General features: G+C 42.3%; 1 protein-coding gene across 3 annotated transcripts in view; it reads right to left on the bottom strand.

Annotated features, from left to right (window-relative positions):
• Positions 1-13,565, bottom strand: part of PATL1 (PAT1 homolog 1, processing body mRNA decay factor) — a 38,160-nt gene that overhangs the window by 19,368 nt on the left and 5,227 nt on the right. For all 3 annotated transcript variants that reach the window (XM_059709236.1, XM_059709233.1, XM_059709235.1), the window contains exons 3-8: positions 5,452-5,669; positions 5,084-5,164; positions 2,842-3,036; positions 1,814-1,915; positions 860-949; positions 420-640 (exon numbers count right to left, since the gene is read on the bottom strand). In XM_059709236.1, the coding sequence (XP_059565219.1) occupies positions 420-640; positions 860-949; positions 1,814-1,915; positions 2,842-3,036; positions 5,084-5,164; positions 5,452-5,669 (907 nt within the window). The remainder of the gene's footprint in view (positions 1-419; positions 641-859; positions 950-1,813; positions 1,916-2,841; positions 3,037-5,083; positions 5,165-5,451; positions 5,670-13,565) is intronic.

The raw sequence follows: 13,565 nt of genomic DNA, 5'->3' as shown, positions 1-13,565 counted from the left end.
CCCTCACGCCCAAGTGCAAGAATTTCATGCACCGGGCCTCTATTGATAATAATACAATAAACAGAATAAGCTGTGTTTTGCATACTCACAACTATAAGCCTATTTTTGCCCCACCCTGTATAAGTATGTGTGTGTTTGTAAAACGAATCTAGAGTGAGACATAAACTTTAGAAGAAATAAAAGAGGTGATTAATTAGAAATGTGCAAATGTACACAGGAAATATGTGACTTGAGGAAAATGTGATTTATAAGAAAGCCTGCAGACTGTCAAACATTTCTCTTCTGGCAACTTGAGGATCCAGTAACATCTCAAAATTTATCACCTGCAAATATCAAGAGACTTCCATATTAAAATACTAAACGTCATTAGGAGACTCAGCCAACAATGAATAAACAAACAGTAGCATTTGTTGTTATACCGTAAGTTTTGCACAAGAGGTCCTGGGCCAGGGGGGTGCTGCTGTGGAGGAGGTGGTGTAGCAGGAGGTGGAGCACTAAAGAAGGCACGGAAGCCTGGTGCTGGGGGAAGCATCTGCCCAACTCGCCCTTGCAGCAGCTTGGGATTCATGGCAGCAAGCGGACTACCAACAAATCCAGGGACCCGTGCAAACTGGCTGGGAGACATCCGTCCAGGCTGTAGCTACAGAGGGACAAAACCTTAAATTTAGTTAATCAGCAAGTCCCCTTGCTTTTATCCACAGAAAAGTTAATATTGTTTCCATTAGTAAGTTTGTTTGAAATGATAATGGGGAAAAAAGAGACAGTAGTGATTGATCAAAGAGAAAAAAAAAAAGGTATCATGTAGTGCACTTCAGGAAAGTAAGAGAGCTCTTTATGGGTTGAGCTACTGAAGGCTTACCTGTGCTCCTCCAAGAAGCTGTGCTCTCTGGAGGGGGCTGAGAACAGGAGGAACACTAGGAGGGAAAGGGTGACCCAGTAGGGAAGAGTTCTAGAATAAAAAAAAGAAAAAGAAAAAACTTATATACTATGAAATAGGTAAATCAATATAATAAGGAAACTCAATAGAAATGCAGAATAAATTTGGATATAAAAACTCTTAAATTGCATGCATATAAGCATAACCAATGAAAAAAGACTGGGGGGTGGGGCAAGGGCATGTGCTGGGGGGTGGGAGCAACTGGGGAGAGGTCAATAGGGAGAAAGGAGACATTCGTAATACTTTCAACAACTTTCAACAATAAAGAATTTAAAAACAAACAAAACAACAAGATGCAAAACACAGTAAAGAAAAAAAAAGCACACTCTTAAACTGTACAGTCAAGCTGTCCACTAATGTAAAAGAGAATAATTATGTAATTATGAAGTACTATCATAATGTAACATGAAAAAGAAAGCAGAACGAGGGACAGAGATAGAAGGAAATCAAATGATCACGCCGAGTTTAGATTTTTTTTTTTTTAAATATATTTTATTGATTTTTTACAGAGAGGAAGGGAGAGAGATAGAGAGTTAGAAACATCGATGAGAGAGAAACACCGATCAGCTGCCTCCTGCACATCTCCTACTGGGGATATGCCTGCAACCCAGGTACATGCCCTTGACCGGAATCGAACCCGGGACCTTTCAGTCCGCAGGCCGACGCTCTATCCACTGAGCCAAACCGGTTTCGGCCGAGTTTAGATTTTTAAAGATAAGAACTGATATAAGAAACAACTGAAGATTCAGAAATTCAAGTATGGAGATAGAAAAAAATATGTATAATTAAGAGAAGTCCATATACTTGTATAGTGATTAAATAGGTAGTTATCAGAAAATACAGATTGCATTTTCATTAGGTTGTAGAGTGACATACCGGGACATTGCAGAGCTGGTTTGGAGACATCCTCTCACCATAGGGAGCAGGATAACGTGGTGGCATTGGGGGCCGAACATGGACAGGCTTCGGACACAGAATCTATGAGGGCAAACATATAAACAACTACACTCAGTGAAGTCAGTTTTTCTTCCACCTACACTTCCTCCCTTCTAGTACTGGTAGAGACACAGAACTCAATGCAAAGCCCTACTTCTAAACCAATTGCTAAGGCTATGGGTTCATATACAGAACCTTTGGTCACTTCCTCCCACAAATATCAGTAGCTTTTAACAGAGGAAGATTTAGCTAATTCTCCAGTTATCCCCACCCTTCCATGCTATCTGAGGGAGGTACCAGCAGATATTCAAACTTGCAAATTCTCTTTTGAGAATATATTTTGGTAGCAGTGAGGGAGAAGGAATGATAAGAAAGCTGGAGGATTAACTAAGTCCTATTCTGAAGCCCCTGTGATATGGCCGCCATGCTTAGAGCTCTTTTGTGATATACTGTGACTCCACCATTTCATGGGATACTGAGCCTAACTAGGCCATACCAACACCACCCTCCCCCCATACCTTCCAAATTGGCCTTCCTTTTCAGCTGCTCGTTTCAGGTGGAGGAAAGTCTATGGAACAGGACTGCACAGGCTCTAGGGAAAGCAGGGATATCTTAAAGGTAAAAAGGGATGTGGACAATGCTGTGTGTTCCCACTCCCCCCAGCTTTCAGTTACCTCTCTGCTAATGTTTTGGGCAGCCAGCAAAACCCTTTAAAAAGGATATATACACTAAATGTGGTTAACTACCCTTTTCTCCCCATTTAGAAAGCAGCAATAGGAGCAGCACCAGCAAGGGGCATTAAGGAATGTGTCTCTTATTGGTACTAACTTCTCCTCTAATTGGCTATTTTTCTTTCTAATCTAATGCCTACCCAAAATTTCCACCCTCCTCCCAACATCACCAATTTCCCCAATAATTTTGCCCAGATTCCCAATATCCTGGGCTGAGTGCCTGTTAATGAGAGGTACCTGTTGGTTGAAGCTGGGTACAGCCATCTGCTTAGGTGGGGTGCCTATGGGGACAGCTCTAACAGGAGGGCTGCCAATGATAGGTGAAGTTGACCGCCTTGGTAATGCACGCTCGGAAAGGTCCCGATCATCTTCTGGGCCCTGTGGGGGCCTCTGAGGCAAGGCATATTCTAATACAGACACTGTAGGCATTTCCTAATTAAGGAAGTAGCAAAAAAAAAAAAATTCACAAAAAAACCTTAGTTTAACTTGAAATGTGTTAATAATCTCTATAAATGTCAAAATATCTCGAGAAATTTAAAATTTTATTTATTTTTATTTCTTATCCAGTAAAATTTACTCTCTTTGGTGTACAGCTCTCTGAAGTTCAACAAATGCAAAGTCATGAATCTACCATCACAATCAAGATATAGAACAATTTTATCACTCCACAAACTTCCTATGTAGAGTGGTTTTTTTTACATGCAATAAACATTAATATTTCAAGAAAAACGATTTTAAATATAATAATGTTACATGCAATAAACCTTAGTATTTCAAGAAAAATGATTTTAAATATATTACATGCAATAAAAATTATTTCAAGAAAAAATATTTTAAATATAATACCAAAACTGTACTAACATAGTACAATATCACAAAAGCTGTAGGAAATATTAAAAATCTGCAAATAACAGGATTACTTCTATTATATTCTAAAATATTTTTTTTCTCTGGCTCTATATTGGTTTATCAGTTTACGTTGTTTATTATATTCCACAAATGAGTGAGATCATGTGATATTTATCTTTTTCCGACTGGCTTATTTTGCTTAGCATAATGCTCTCCAGGTCCATCCATGCTGTTGCAATGGTTAAGAGTTCCTTCTTTTTTACAGCAGTGTAGTATTCCATTGCATAGATGTACCAGTTTTTTAATCCACTCACCTGCTGATGGGCACTTAGGCTGTTTCCAAATCTTAGCTATTGTAATTAGTGCTGCTATGAACATAGGGGTGCATATATACTTTCTGATTGGTGTTTCAGATTTCTTGGGATATATTCCTAGAAGTGGGATTACTGGGTCAAGTGGGAGCTCCATTTTTAATTTTTTGAGGAAACTCCATACTGGTTTCCACAGTGGCCGCACCAGCCTGCATTCCCACCAGCAGTGCAAAATGGTTCCTTTTTCTCCACATACTTTTTTGTGGATTTGTTGATGACAGCTATTCTGACAGGTGTGAGATGTTACCTCATTGTCGTTTTGATTTGCATCTGTAAGATGATTTGAGCATGTTTTCATATGTCTTTTGGCCTTCTGTAGGTCTTCTTTTGAAAAGTGTCTATTTAAGTCCTTTGCCCATTTTTTGATTGGATTGTTTATATTCCTTTTGTTAAGTTGTATGAGTCGCAGAGTGGCTTTGCTGTCAACCTCTCCCACCACTCCCAACCACTGGCCAACACTGATCTGTTCTCCAGTCTTATAGTTCTGCCTAGAAATGACTTTTTAAGTAACTCAAATTGTAAGGTGACAAAATTGAGTTATAATGGTCCCTTCCAACCTTTTATTTTATTTATTATTATTTTAAACTTTATTTTCTGTTCTGAATAGAATTGCAGCCTTGAGTTATTCTGGTCTTCAGAAATGCATTTCCACATATGCTTATTGCATGTAAACATTTCTTGGTCTAACCATATAATATAGATACAGGAATTAAGTCTATTGCATGTACTGTAAAAAGGCTTTACTATCAAAACCAACCAATCCAATAACCACCTTAACTTTGGTAATTTGGACTTGCTTCTGATGTCACTAAGGGTGCTACTTGGAAACAGGGGAGCCCCTCTGGAGTTGGGGGACCCCAATTTCATGCTACAAACTGAGGGCTCTCAGGAAGGTCGACCAGCCCGAATGTGTTTAAATGTCTAGTTCACAGTGGGCCTTCTCTGGGAATCTCTCATCCTTGAGTCCTCTGCCTCCCTACCCCTAGGTCACCCTCCTCCCGGCTGGGCACCCATCTCCCTGGCCCCGGTCACACTCCAGGTCATCCCCGTTTCAACCTTTTCAAAGTAAAGCACAGTCAACTCAGCACTTCCACAGAGGCTGAGGAAGTGGTACAACTCTGAGTGCTGGATGGAGTAACTGACCTAAGACTGACAAATTATATCCAACTATATGATTCTGCAAGGAAAGGATGACAACAGGAGCCAGCTTGAAATTTTCACAGATGAGGAATTGTATATAAAGAGAAAATGTTTAATACCTGAGCAAGCAATGGTCCTCGGATTCGCCTCAGAACTTCAGATCCATCCCAGATGCTGGAATTGAGACTTCCTGGTTGGGGCTAACAAAAAAGGGAAAATACAAATAGTGTGGGCTCTCTGTATGAAGTACCTGCTTTTGGTGAACAAAGCTCCAAAAGAGCAACTGCTTGAGAATAAGAAATTATAGTGCTCCAGAGTATACATCATTCTCCAACTTCATCTCCAGAATAGTTATCAGGAATTACATTAACAATTTTCTATAGCATGGCGTATGTAAATCTCTTATTATAGTAGATTAAAAAAAATAGAACTCAATATTTCACTTTAATTATTAGTCTGCTACTATGCTCAAACCAGAGTAACTTACTTGCAAAACTGGCCTGGTCTGCACTGCCCTCATGATGGCTGGATCTTCTAGTTCATTTTCAATCACCATCTTACTGAGCCTTTCTGCCAGATTTTCCTCATGGTCACCCAACAAGTCCATCTCATCCCTTTCTCCATTGCCTGTTTGTTCATTGACTGCTGCCGGCAGTTTCTCTTCCAATTCTGCCAGTCGCTCATGTGCCTCCTGCCAATCATCATCTATAAGGAAATCATAAAAATGAAATACAGTTCATATTGGAACTAAAAAGTTTTATAAAGTTCTGTTAACCAAGTAAATAATTACAACTCCAGAAGATAGGTGGGAAGTTAAATTTCCACTTAGAGACATGAAATAAAAGTTTAAACTGAGTAGCATAATAAAGAGGGCTTTTCACTTTTAAGAACAAATAACGTATTACCAAGAATATAACTCAAGCATTTTGAGTAATAGGTTAACCCCATTATCAATGGTGTCCAAACTATATTTTGAAACCAATTTTGAAACTGTTGGTCTTGTGTTTCTATGACATTTCAGGCAAAAAATTTAAAGGAAAGTTACAATTCACTGCAATAGCATATAGTTTTCTCTTAGATTATAATTGTCATCTTTATAAGCTTTTGAATCTATTCATTTCATTCATTAATATTTGTTGAGCATCTATTATGTGACAAGCACTGTTTTAGGTGCATGGGATACATGAGTGTACTAAACATAAGACAATAAACATAATGAATAAAAAAGTTACATACTATATTAGAAGATGAAATGCTACAGGAATATGGAGGAAGAGAGGCAGACTGAAAACTTTAAACAGGATGATCAGAGGTACATTTTTTTGAGAGGGTAACCTGTGAGTAAAAGATCCAAGAATAAGATAGTCAGGTGGATATCTGGGAGAAGTGTTCCAGGCAGAGGGAGTCGGTACAAAGGCCTTAATTTGAGAGACTGATGGTTTTGAGAAAGGACCATGTTTGGACTGGAATAATCAAGGGGGGAGATACAGGAAAATGAGGTCAAAGAAGTAGTGGGAGGGATCTCCTTTAGAGCCTCTAAAGACACTCTAATTGAAATGAGGGGGCACTGGAGGTTTTGAAGTGATATGACTTTTTGAGAGAACCACTCCTGGCTGCTGTGTTGAAAGCAGACTGGGGGGAGGGGACAGCAACACTGGAAGCATGGAGGTTTGCCAGGTGGCTACTGCAGTTCCCCAAGGCAAAGGTGATGGTGACTTGGACCTGAGTCAGTTCCTCTTTTAACTATGTCTTTGCTATTCCTGCACACTACTATATAGTCCATAGCACTGGCACCAGGTTGCTGTCTCCTTTTCTCATGCTGACACAGGATTAGTTTTGAGTACTGCTATAGCACAGATGAGTATCTTCAGAACCCTTTATGAGCGTCCCTAGAACTAGACCTTACTTCCATCACTTCTCATTCCAATGCTCCTCAATCTCATTGTTCCATTCTGCTTCCATCATAAAAGCTCTATCCACGATTTTGCTCCTCTGAGATTCAAATTTAGACACCTTTCCCTCTTCATTGAAGCTTTCCCTAAATAACCTTTTCTTGTTAATTCTACTTTCACCTCATCTAAACATGCACTGCTTTCTAATCCACAAACACCCATATAGTCTTCTGTATATGTTATATATTTTATTCTGATTTTAATTTTATTTTGTATGTCCAATAAAATTCAACAGAGGAATAACAGGTAATTCTCTTTATAACTAACACAAAAACAAAAAATTCTCAAAAAGTGTTCTTAATGACAATCCCCCCTATAATATTCCCATATACCTCATTAGAAGAAGGAAAAACTGAAGGCATCATGACAAGAAAAAAAGTTGCCTGATAAGTAGGGTATAATAGATGGTAACCACTTTAAAAAAAGATTTAGATTATTGACAATTTTTTAAAATACATATATTTTTATTGATTTCAGAGAGGAAGAGAGAGGGAGGGAGAGATAGAAACATTAATGATGAGGATCATTAATTGGCTATCTCCTACATGCTCCATACTGTGGATAATCAAGTTTGCAACCCAGGCATGTGCCCTGACCTGGAATTGAACTGTGACCTCCTGGTTCATAGGTTGATGTTCCACCACTGAGCCACACCTGCCAGGCATTGACAATTTTCTGAGGGGTTCATGTGCAACCTGTTTAAGCAATACAGGTTGGGCATCTTTTCATGCAACCACACACATAACTACTGGTAATAGTATCTCATTCTTTTTAATCTATCTATACCTATAAAGAGGTAATATGCTAATTGCTGTTAAGATGTCCCCATAACGACCTATTTGCATATTGATGCGTGCGCAGCAGGGGGCGGGTGGCTGGAGCCAAGTTCCTGGGTGTCTGATGAGAGTGCCTGCAGATAGGAGCCCAGACTGCAAAGGAGGAAGGGGAAGCGGCCACGGGGAGCTCTTCCAATCCTCCTCTACGGACACTCTACCCCAGCCCCAGCACTCCCGGGGGGGTGGGGGGGCAGACAGAAACCCTACCCCAGCCCCCGCAACCCCGGGGGACAGGGAGGCTGACCTATGGGGAGAAGACCCAGCCTTGGGAGTAGCTGCAGCACGCACCTTCGACTCCCAATCTCTTCCCCCGCCAGGGGCACCCACAACAATAGCATACTGGCAACCACCCGTCAGCGCTGAAGCACCTGGGGCCTGTGGCCCACTGCTGCCGGGCCCCCTCCGCTGGGGCCGGGCACACCTCTTCTCCCTACAATTCCAGACCCAGGTGGAGGCAGGCATGAGCGGCCCCTCAGGGTCAGACCCTTCACTCCCCCCCTCCGCAACAGCACCATCTCAGCAGCTGAAGTGCGCTGAACCTCGCTGGGGGCATGTATAAACCCGCCCTCGTAGCCCACCTGGCTCCGCCCTGGCCTGGCCCCCACCCCACTCCAGGAGATTGGAACCCTGCCCTGAGCAGGTATAGCTATGAAACAGCCACGTACAATTTAAAGAATGGTGCCAAGCGGGAAGGTTTGACAGTTACTCCCCCTTTGGCCTCACTACCCCCGTAGCGCCCCCTTAACTCCCTGCCCCCCACCAGCACCTCCAGGGAAAACCACCACTACAGGGCTGCTGGCCAGAACCCACCCCTCAGAGTCCTGCAGAACCCTCTGCAAAGCTTCCATAGCAACAGTCCCAGAAAACAACCATGTCCTCTTCCCTAATCAGCACCTACTACCTGCGAGGGTACCCATGGGCAGTTGGGGACGAGCAGGATGGCAGGGGGGGCAGTTGGGAATGAGCAGGCCAGTGGAGAAAGGAGGGGGAGGCAGTTGGGAGCGACCAGGCCAGCAGGCAGAGTGGTTAGGGGCAATCAGGCAGGCAGGCAGGTGAGCGGCTAGGAGCCAGTGGTCCCGGATTGTGAGAGGGATGTCTAACTGCCAGTTTAGGCCCGATCCCACAGGGGTGCAGATTGGAGAGGATCCCAGATTGGAGAGGGTGCAGGCCGGGCTGAGGGACACACCCCTGTGCACGAATTTCGTGCACCAGACCATTAGTCTATACTAATAAAAGAGAAACATGCAAATTGGTGTCACTCTGCTACGCCCACCAGCCAATCAGGATGACTATGCAAATCAACCCAACAAAGATGGCGGTTAATTTGCATACACAGGCGCGGAGCAGCAAAGACTGAAGGCTCCAGCTGGAGCAGCGAAGACTGAAGGCTGAAGAGGCTTTGCTTCTCTGGTGCGGCCGGAGCGAAGGCCTGGGTCCCGGGTGCTGGAGGAAAACCGGTGCTGGCAGCCAGGGGAAGGAAGGCCTATTGCACGAATCTCTTCATGCAACGGGCCTCTAGTATATATTTAAAAGGCTAATATGCTAAGTGTCCGACTGACTGGTCACTATGATGCACACTGACCATCAGGGGGCAGATGCTCAATACAGGAGCTGCTGTGACACACAACTGGCCATTTACAGAGAAACTGCACTGTGGACCTGGTGCCCACAAAGCAACACTCAGCTTCCCCCAAGTGGGACACAGGTCCCGCCACTACAGAGCGACAGCCCACCAAATCGCAGCCAACGCTGCCAAGACCCCATGGCGCAAAATAGAGCCCACAGCCCAGCCCAGAAATGGTGGCTGTGGGTGCTGGGTAATGATGACATGTAGCAACGCCCAGCTTCCTCTCCCGAGCAATAGGTCATTTAACAATAAACGGCACCATGGACCTGGCACCCACAAAGCAACACTCGTCTTCCCCCAAGTGGGACACAGGCCCCATCACCATCCCGGAGCGACACCCCACCAAGTCACAGCCAACACTGCTGAGACCCCATGGCACAAAATGAGGCCCATAGCCTAGCCCAGCCCAGAAATGATAGCTGTGGGCGCCAGGTAATGATGTCATGTAGCAACGCCTGGCTTCCTCTCCCTAGTGACTAGCCTTCTTGGAATTTCTTCAGCCCAGGAATATGACTTGCTTTATAGCCAGGTGGAAACATTTTACACTTTAACCAAATGCCTGTGAAGCATTTTCCCGTGCCTCATCTCATTTGATCCTCACATAAGTCCTGGAGTAGGTAGATAGGAAACTCGGTGGAATCCTATTTTCTTTTCATTAGCCAGAAAACGGAGATTTAGAAAGGTTAGAAACTTGACCCGACTGAAAAGAAGCAAGAAATGACTTCAGGTTTTCTCACTGTGCACAATATAGTCAAACACTGTTGCAGTTAAATATTTTACCCTCTGTTCTCCCTGCGTGATCTACAATAATAATCTGCTTCGTGTTGATATTTACTGCTGTGTTGCTGACAATTACCTGAAAGAGAAGTTGGGGTGCTTCACTGGGCTGGGAAAAATTTAGCCAAATCAGAAAGCAGGTCTAATTAAGCAAGTTTATGTACATATATAAAGCTCTTGCTGGTGCCAATTGCACAAGTGTTTCCATCTGTCATTGTTGATTGTTAATTTGGTTGACACTTCTATTATAGAGAAAGGCAAATAGCGATATTAAAATATTTCCTCTGATTAATTTCCTTTCAATGTACACAAATTCGTGCACCGGGCCTCTAGACCTATATAATAAAGGCCTAATATGCTTAAGTGTCCAGTTGTCTGTTCAACCAGTCAAAGCATAATATGCTAATGATATGCTAAGGCTGCTCAACTGCTCACAATGACACACACTGACCACCAGGGGGCAGTCGACTGGTTGACCAGTCGCTATGAAGTGCACTGACCACCAGGGGACAGATGCTCATACCAGTAGGTTAGCTTGCTGATGGGGTCCAGCTGATCAGGACTGAGATGGGCCAGACACGCCCTGGAGCCGTCCCACAGTCCCTCCCCAGCTGGCCAACCTCCCGTGTCCCTCCCCAGTCCCGATCCTGCACCGTTGGGGTCCCTTGACCTGACCTGTGCCCTCTCACAATCCAGGACCCCTTGGGGGATATCAGAGAGCTGGTTTTGGCCTGATCCTGCAGGCCAGGCTGAGGGACCCCACTGGTGCACGAATTCGTGCACTGGGCCTCTACTATTTATATAAGATTCAATTCTATTGATAAATTAAAACTAATTCAACTTATCCCCTACTGATGGAAATTTAGATTTGCAAATTCTCAAAACAATGATTAATACTGTACTAAATATTACATATATCTTAATATCTTAAGCAAATATTTCTGTAGGGTAAGTACCTTTCAGGGTCAGATTATAAACACTTAAAATTTGCTATTTTTACTACATAACAAAGAATCACATAACACTAGTGGTCCAAAAAGTGAGGGAAGTGGGACTTCCAATTTATAACCTGGCATGATTAGAACCACTGTCTAGTCTTGGGCACTGCCGTAGATTTAAATGTACTTTAAAATCCACTTTAGCCCAGCCAGCATGTGACATTTTTTAAAAAAATTTTATTTTATTGCTTACAGTCTTACAAAGGGTATTACATATGTGTCCCTTTTTTCCCCCCGCCCTTGACAATCCCCTGGCCTCCCCTACCCCCCAGTGTCTTATGTCCATTGGTTATGCTTATATGCATGCATACAAGTCCTTTGGTTGATCTCTTACCCCTCTACCTCCTGCCCCCCACCCCTCCCCGGCCTTCCCGCTGCAGTTTGACAATCTGTTTGAGGCTGCTCTGCCTCTGTATCTATTATTGTTCAAAAGTTTATAATGGTCTCTATTATCCATGAATGAGTGAGATCATGTGGTATTTTTCCTTCATTGACTGGCTTATTTCACTTAGCATAATGCTCTCCAGTTCCATCCATGCCGTTGCAAATGGTAAGAGTTCCTTCTTTTTTACAGCAGCATAGTATTCCATCGTGTAGATGTACCACAGTTTTCTAATCCATTCATCTACTGATGGGCACTTAGGCTGTTTCCAGATTCTAGCTATGGTGAATTGTGCTGCTATGAACATATGGGTGCATATATCCTTTCTGATTGGTGTTTCTGGTTTCTTGGGATATATTCCTAGAAGTGGGATCACAGGGTCAAATGGGAGTTCCATTCTTAGTTTTTTGAGGAAACTCCATACTGTCTTCCATAGTGGCTGCACCAGTCTGCATCCCCACCAGCAGCAGCATGTGACATTAATATTTGTGTCATCTTTACCAAGGAACAGTAAACTAAGAAAGTTTTTAAAGGACAAATTTTCTTTGTAATTTTACTAACCCAGCAATGCCAAAAAAATAGGAGTCTATAATCCCAAATAAGGAATGTTTTTATATTTATTTTCTAAATTTAAGGAGTTAATTTGTTAACAGATTGGTTCTAATGCAATCAAGTTTAATTTATGTTGTTTTCATTCACTGTTTCCATACCTATCTTTACTAACTTTACCAGATCCTACCAAAAATGAGTAGTCTATTTGTCCTTAATAACTACATTTTTTTTCTTTCGGTAAATCCTTACCCGAAGATATTTTTCCATTGATATGTAGAGAGAGTGGAAGGGAGGGGTAGAGACAGAGAGAGAGAAACATTGATGTGAGAGAGACACACCGATTGGCTGCCTTCCACATGCGCCCTGACTAGGGCCAGGGATCGAGCCTGCAACTGAGGTACGTGCCCTTGAGTGGAATCGAACCGAGGACCTTTCAGTCCAAGGGCCAATGCTCTATCCACTGATCCACACTAGCCAGGGCCTTAATAACATTTTTAAAAAACTCTGGTTAAATAGCCATATTCTGTGAGAATAACTGTTGCGAATTGCTTTTTTAAACATGCAAACAAAGAAATCTATGCCATAAATACCCTCATCATCATTTCAGGTGTTACTTGGTTTTGTGAAAAATCACCTAAAGCAATGTCAGAGATGGAATGTCCTTACTATAAGAGGGTAGATACTTCACCCTATATACCTTTTTCAAATGACCTTAAACATAGTTACTTAGATATACCAATGCTGGACTTCAATCCACATTGGTAAAAAGGATAAACAGGAGGCAAAAGAAAAACAGAGAAATAAAGGGAAAGAGAGCTGTTTTTCTTTAACTCATTAACCTATACAAGTGATGGCGAACCTTTTGAGCTTGGCGTGTCAGCATTTTGAAAAACCCTAACTTAACTCTGGTGCCGTGTCACATATAGAAATTTTTTGATATTTGCAACCATAGTAAAACAAAGACTTTTATTTTTGATATTTATTTTATATATTTAGATGCCATTTAACGCCCTAACTGGTTTGGTTCAGTGGATAGAACATCGGCCTGCGGACTCAAGGGTCCCGGGTTTGATTCCGGTCAAGGGCATGTACCTTGGTTGCGGGCACATCCCCAGTGGGGAGTGTGCAGGAGGCAGCTGATCGATGTTTCTCTCTCATAGATGTTTCTAGCTCTCTATCCCCTCTCCTTTCCTCTCTATAAAAAATCAATAAAATATATTTAAAAAAAATAAAAAAAATAAATGCCATTTAACAAAGAAAAATCAACCAAAAAAATGAGTTCACGTGTCACCTCTGACACGTGTGTCATAGGTTCGCCATCACTGACCTATACCCTCATGTGGGTTAGTAAATTCCTCATTGCTCCCATAAACTTATACTTGTAATAATTCTCCTGAAGTCTGTCTCAGGGATATTTTAAAATAAAAATAAAATGATAAGGAAGTAGAGGTGATTTAACTTTAAGGCAATCTCAATT

The sequence above is a fragment of the Myotis daubentonii genome, chromosome 9, assembly GCF_963259705.1.
Source record: "Myotis daubentonii chromosome 9, mMyoDau2.1, whole genome shotgun sequence".
In the NCBI taxonomy this organism is placed as follows: domain Eukaryota; kingdom Metazoa; phylum Chordata; class Mammalia; order Chiroptera; family Vespertilionidae; genus Myotis; species Myotis daubentonii.
The sequence above is the reverse complement of the archived record's forward strand: the minus strand, read 5'-3'. Positions and strand labels throughout refer to the sequence as shown.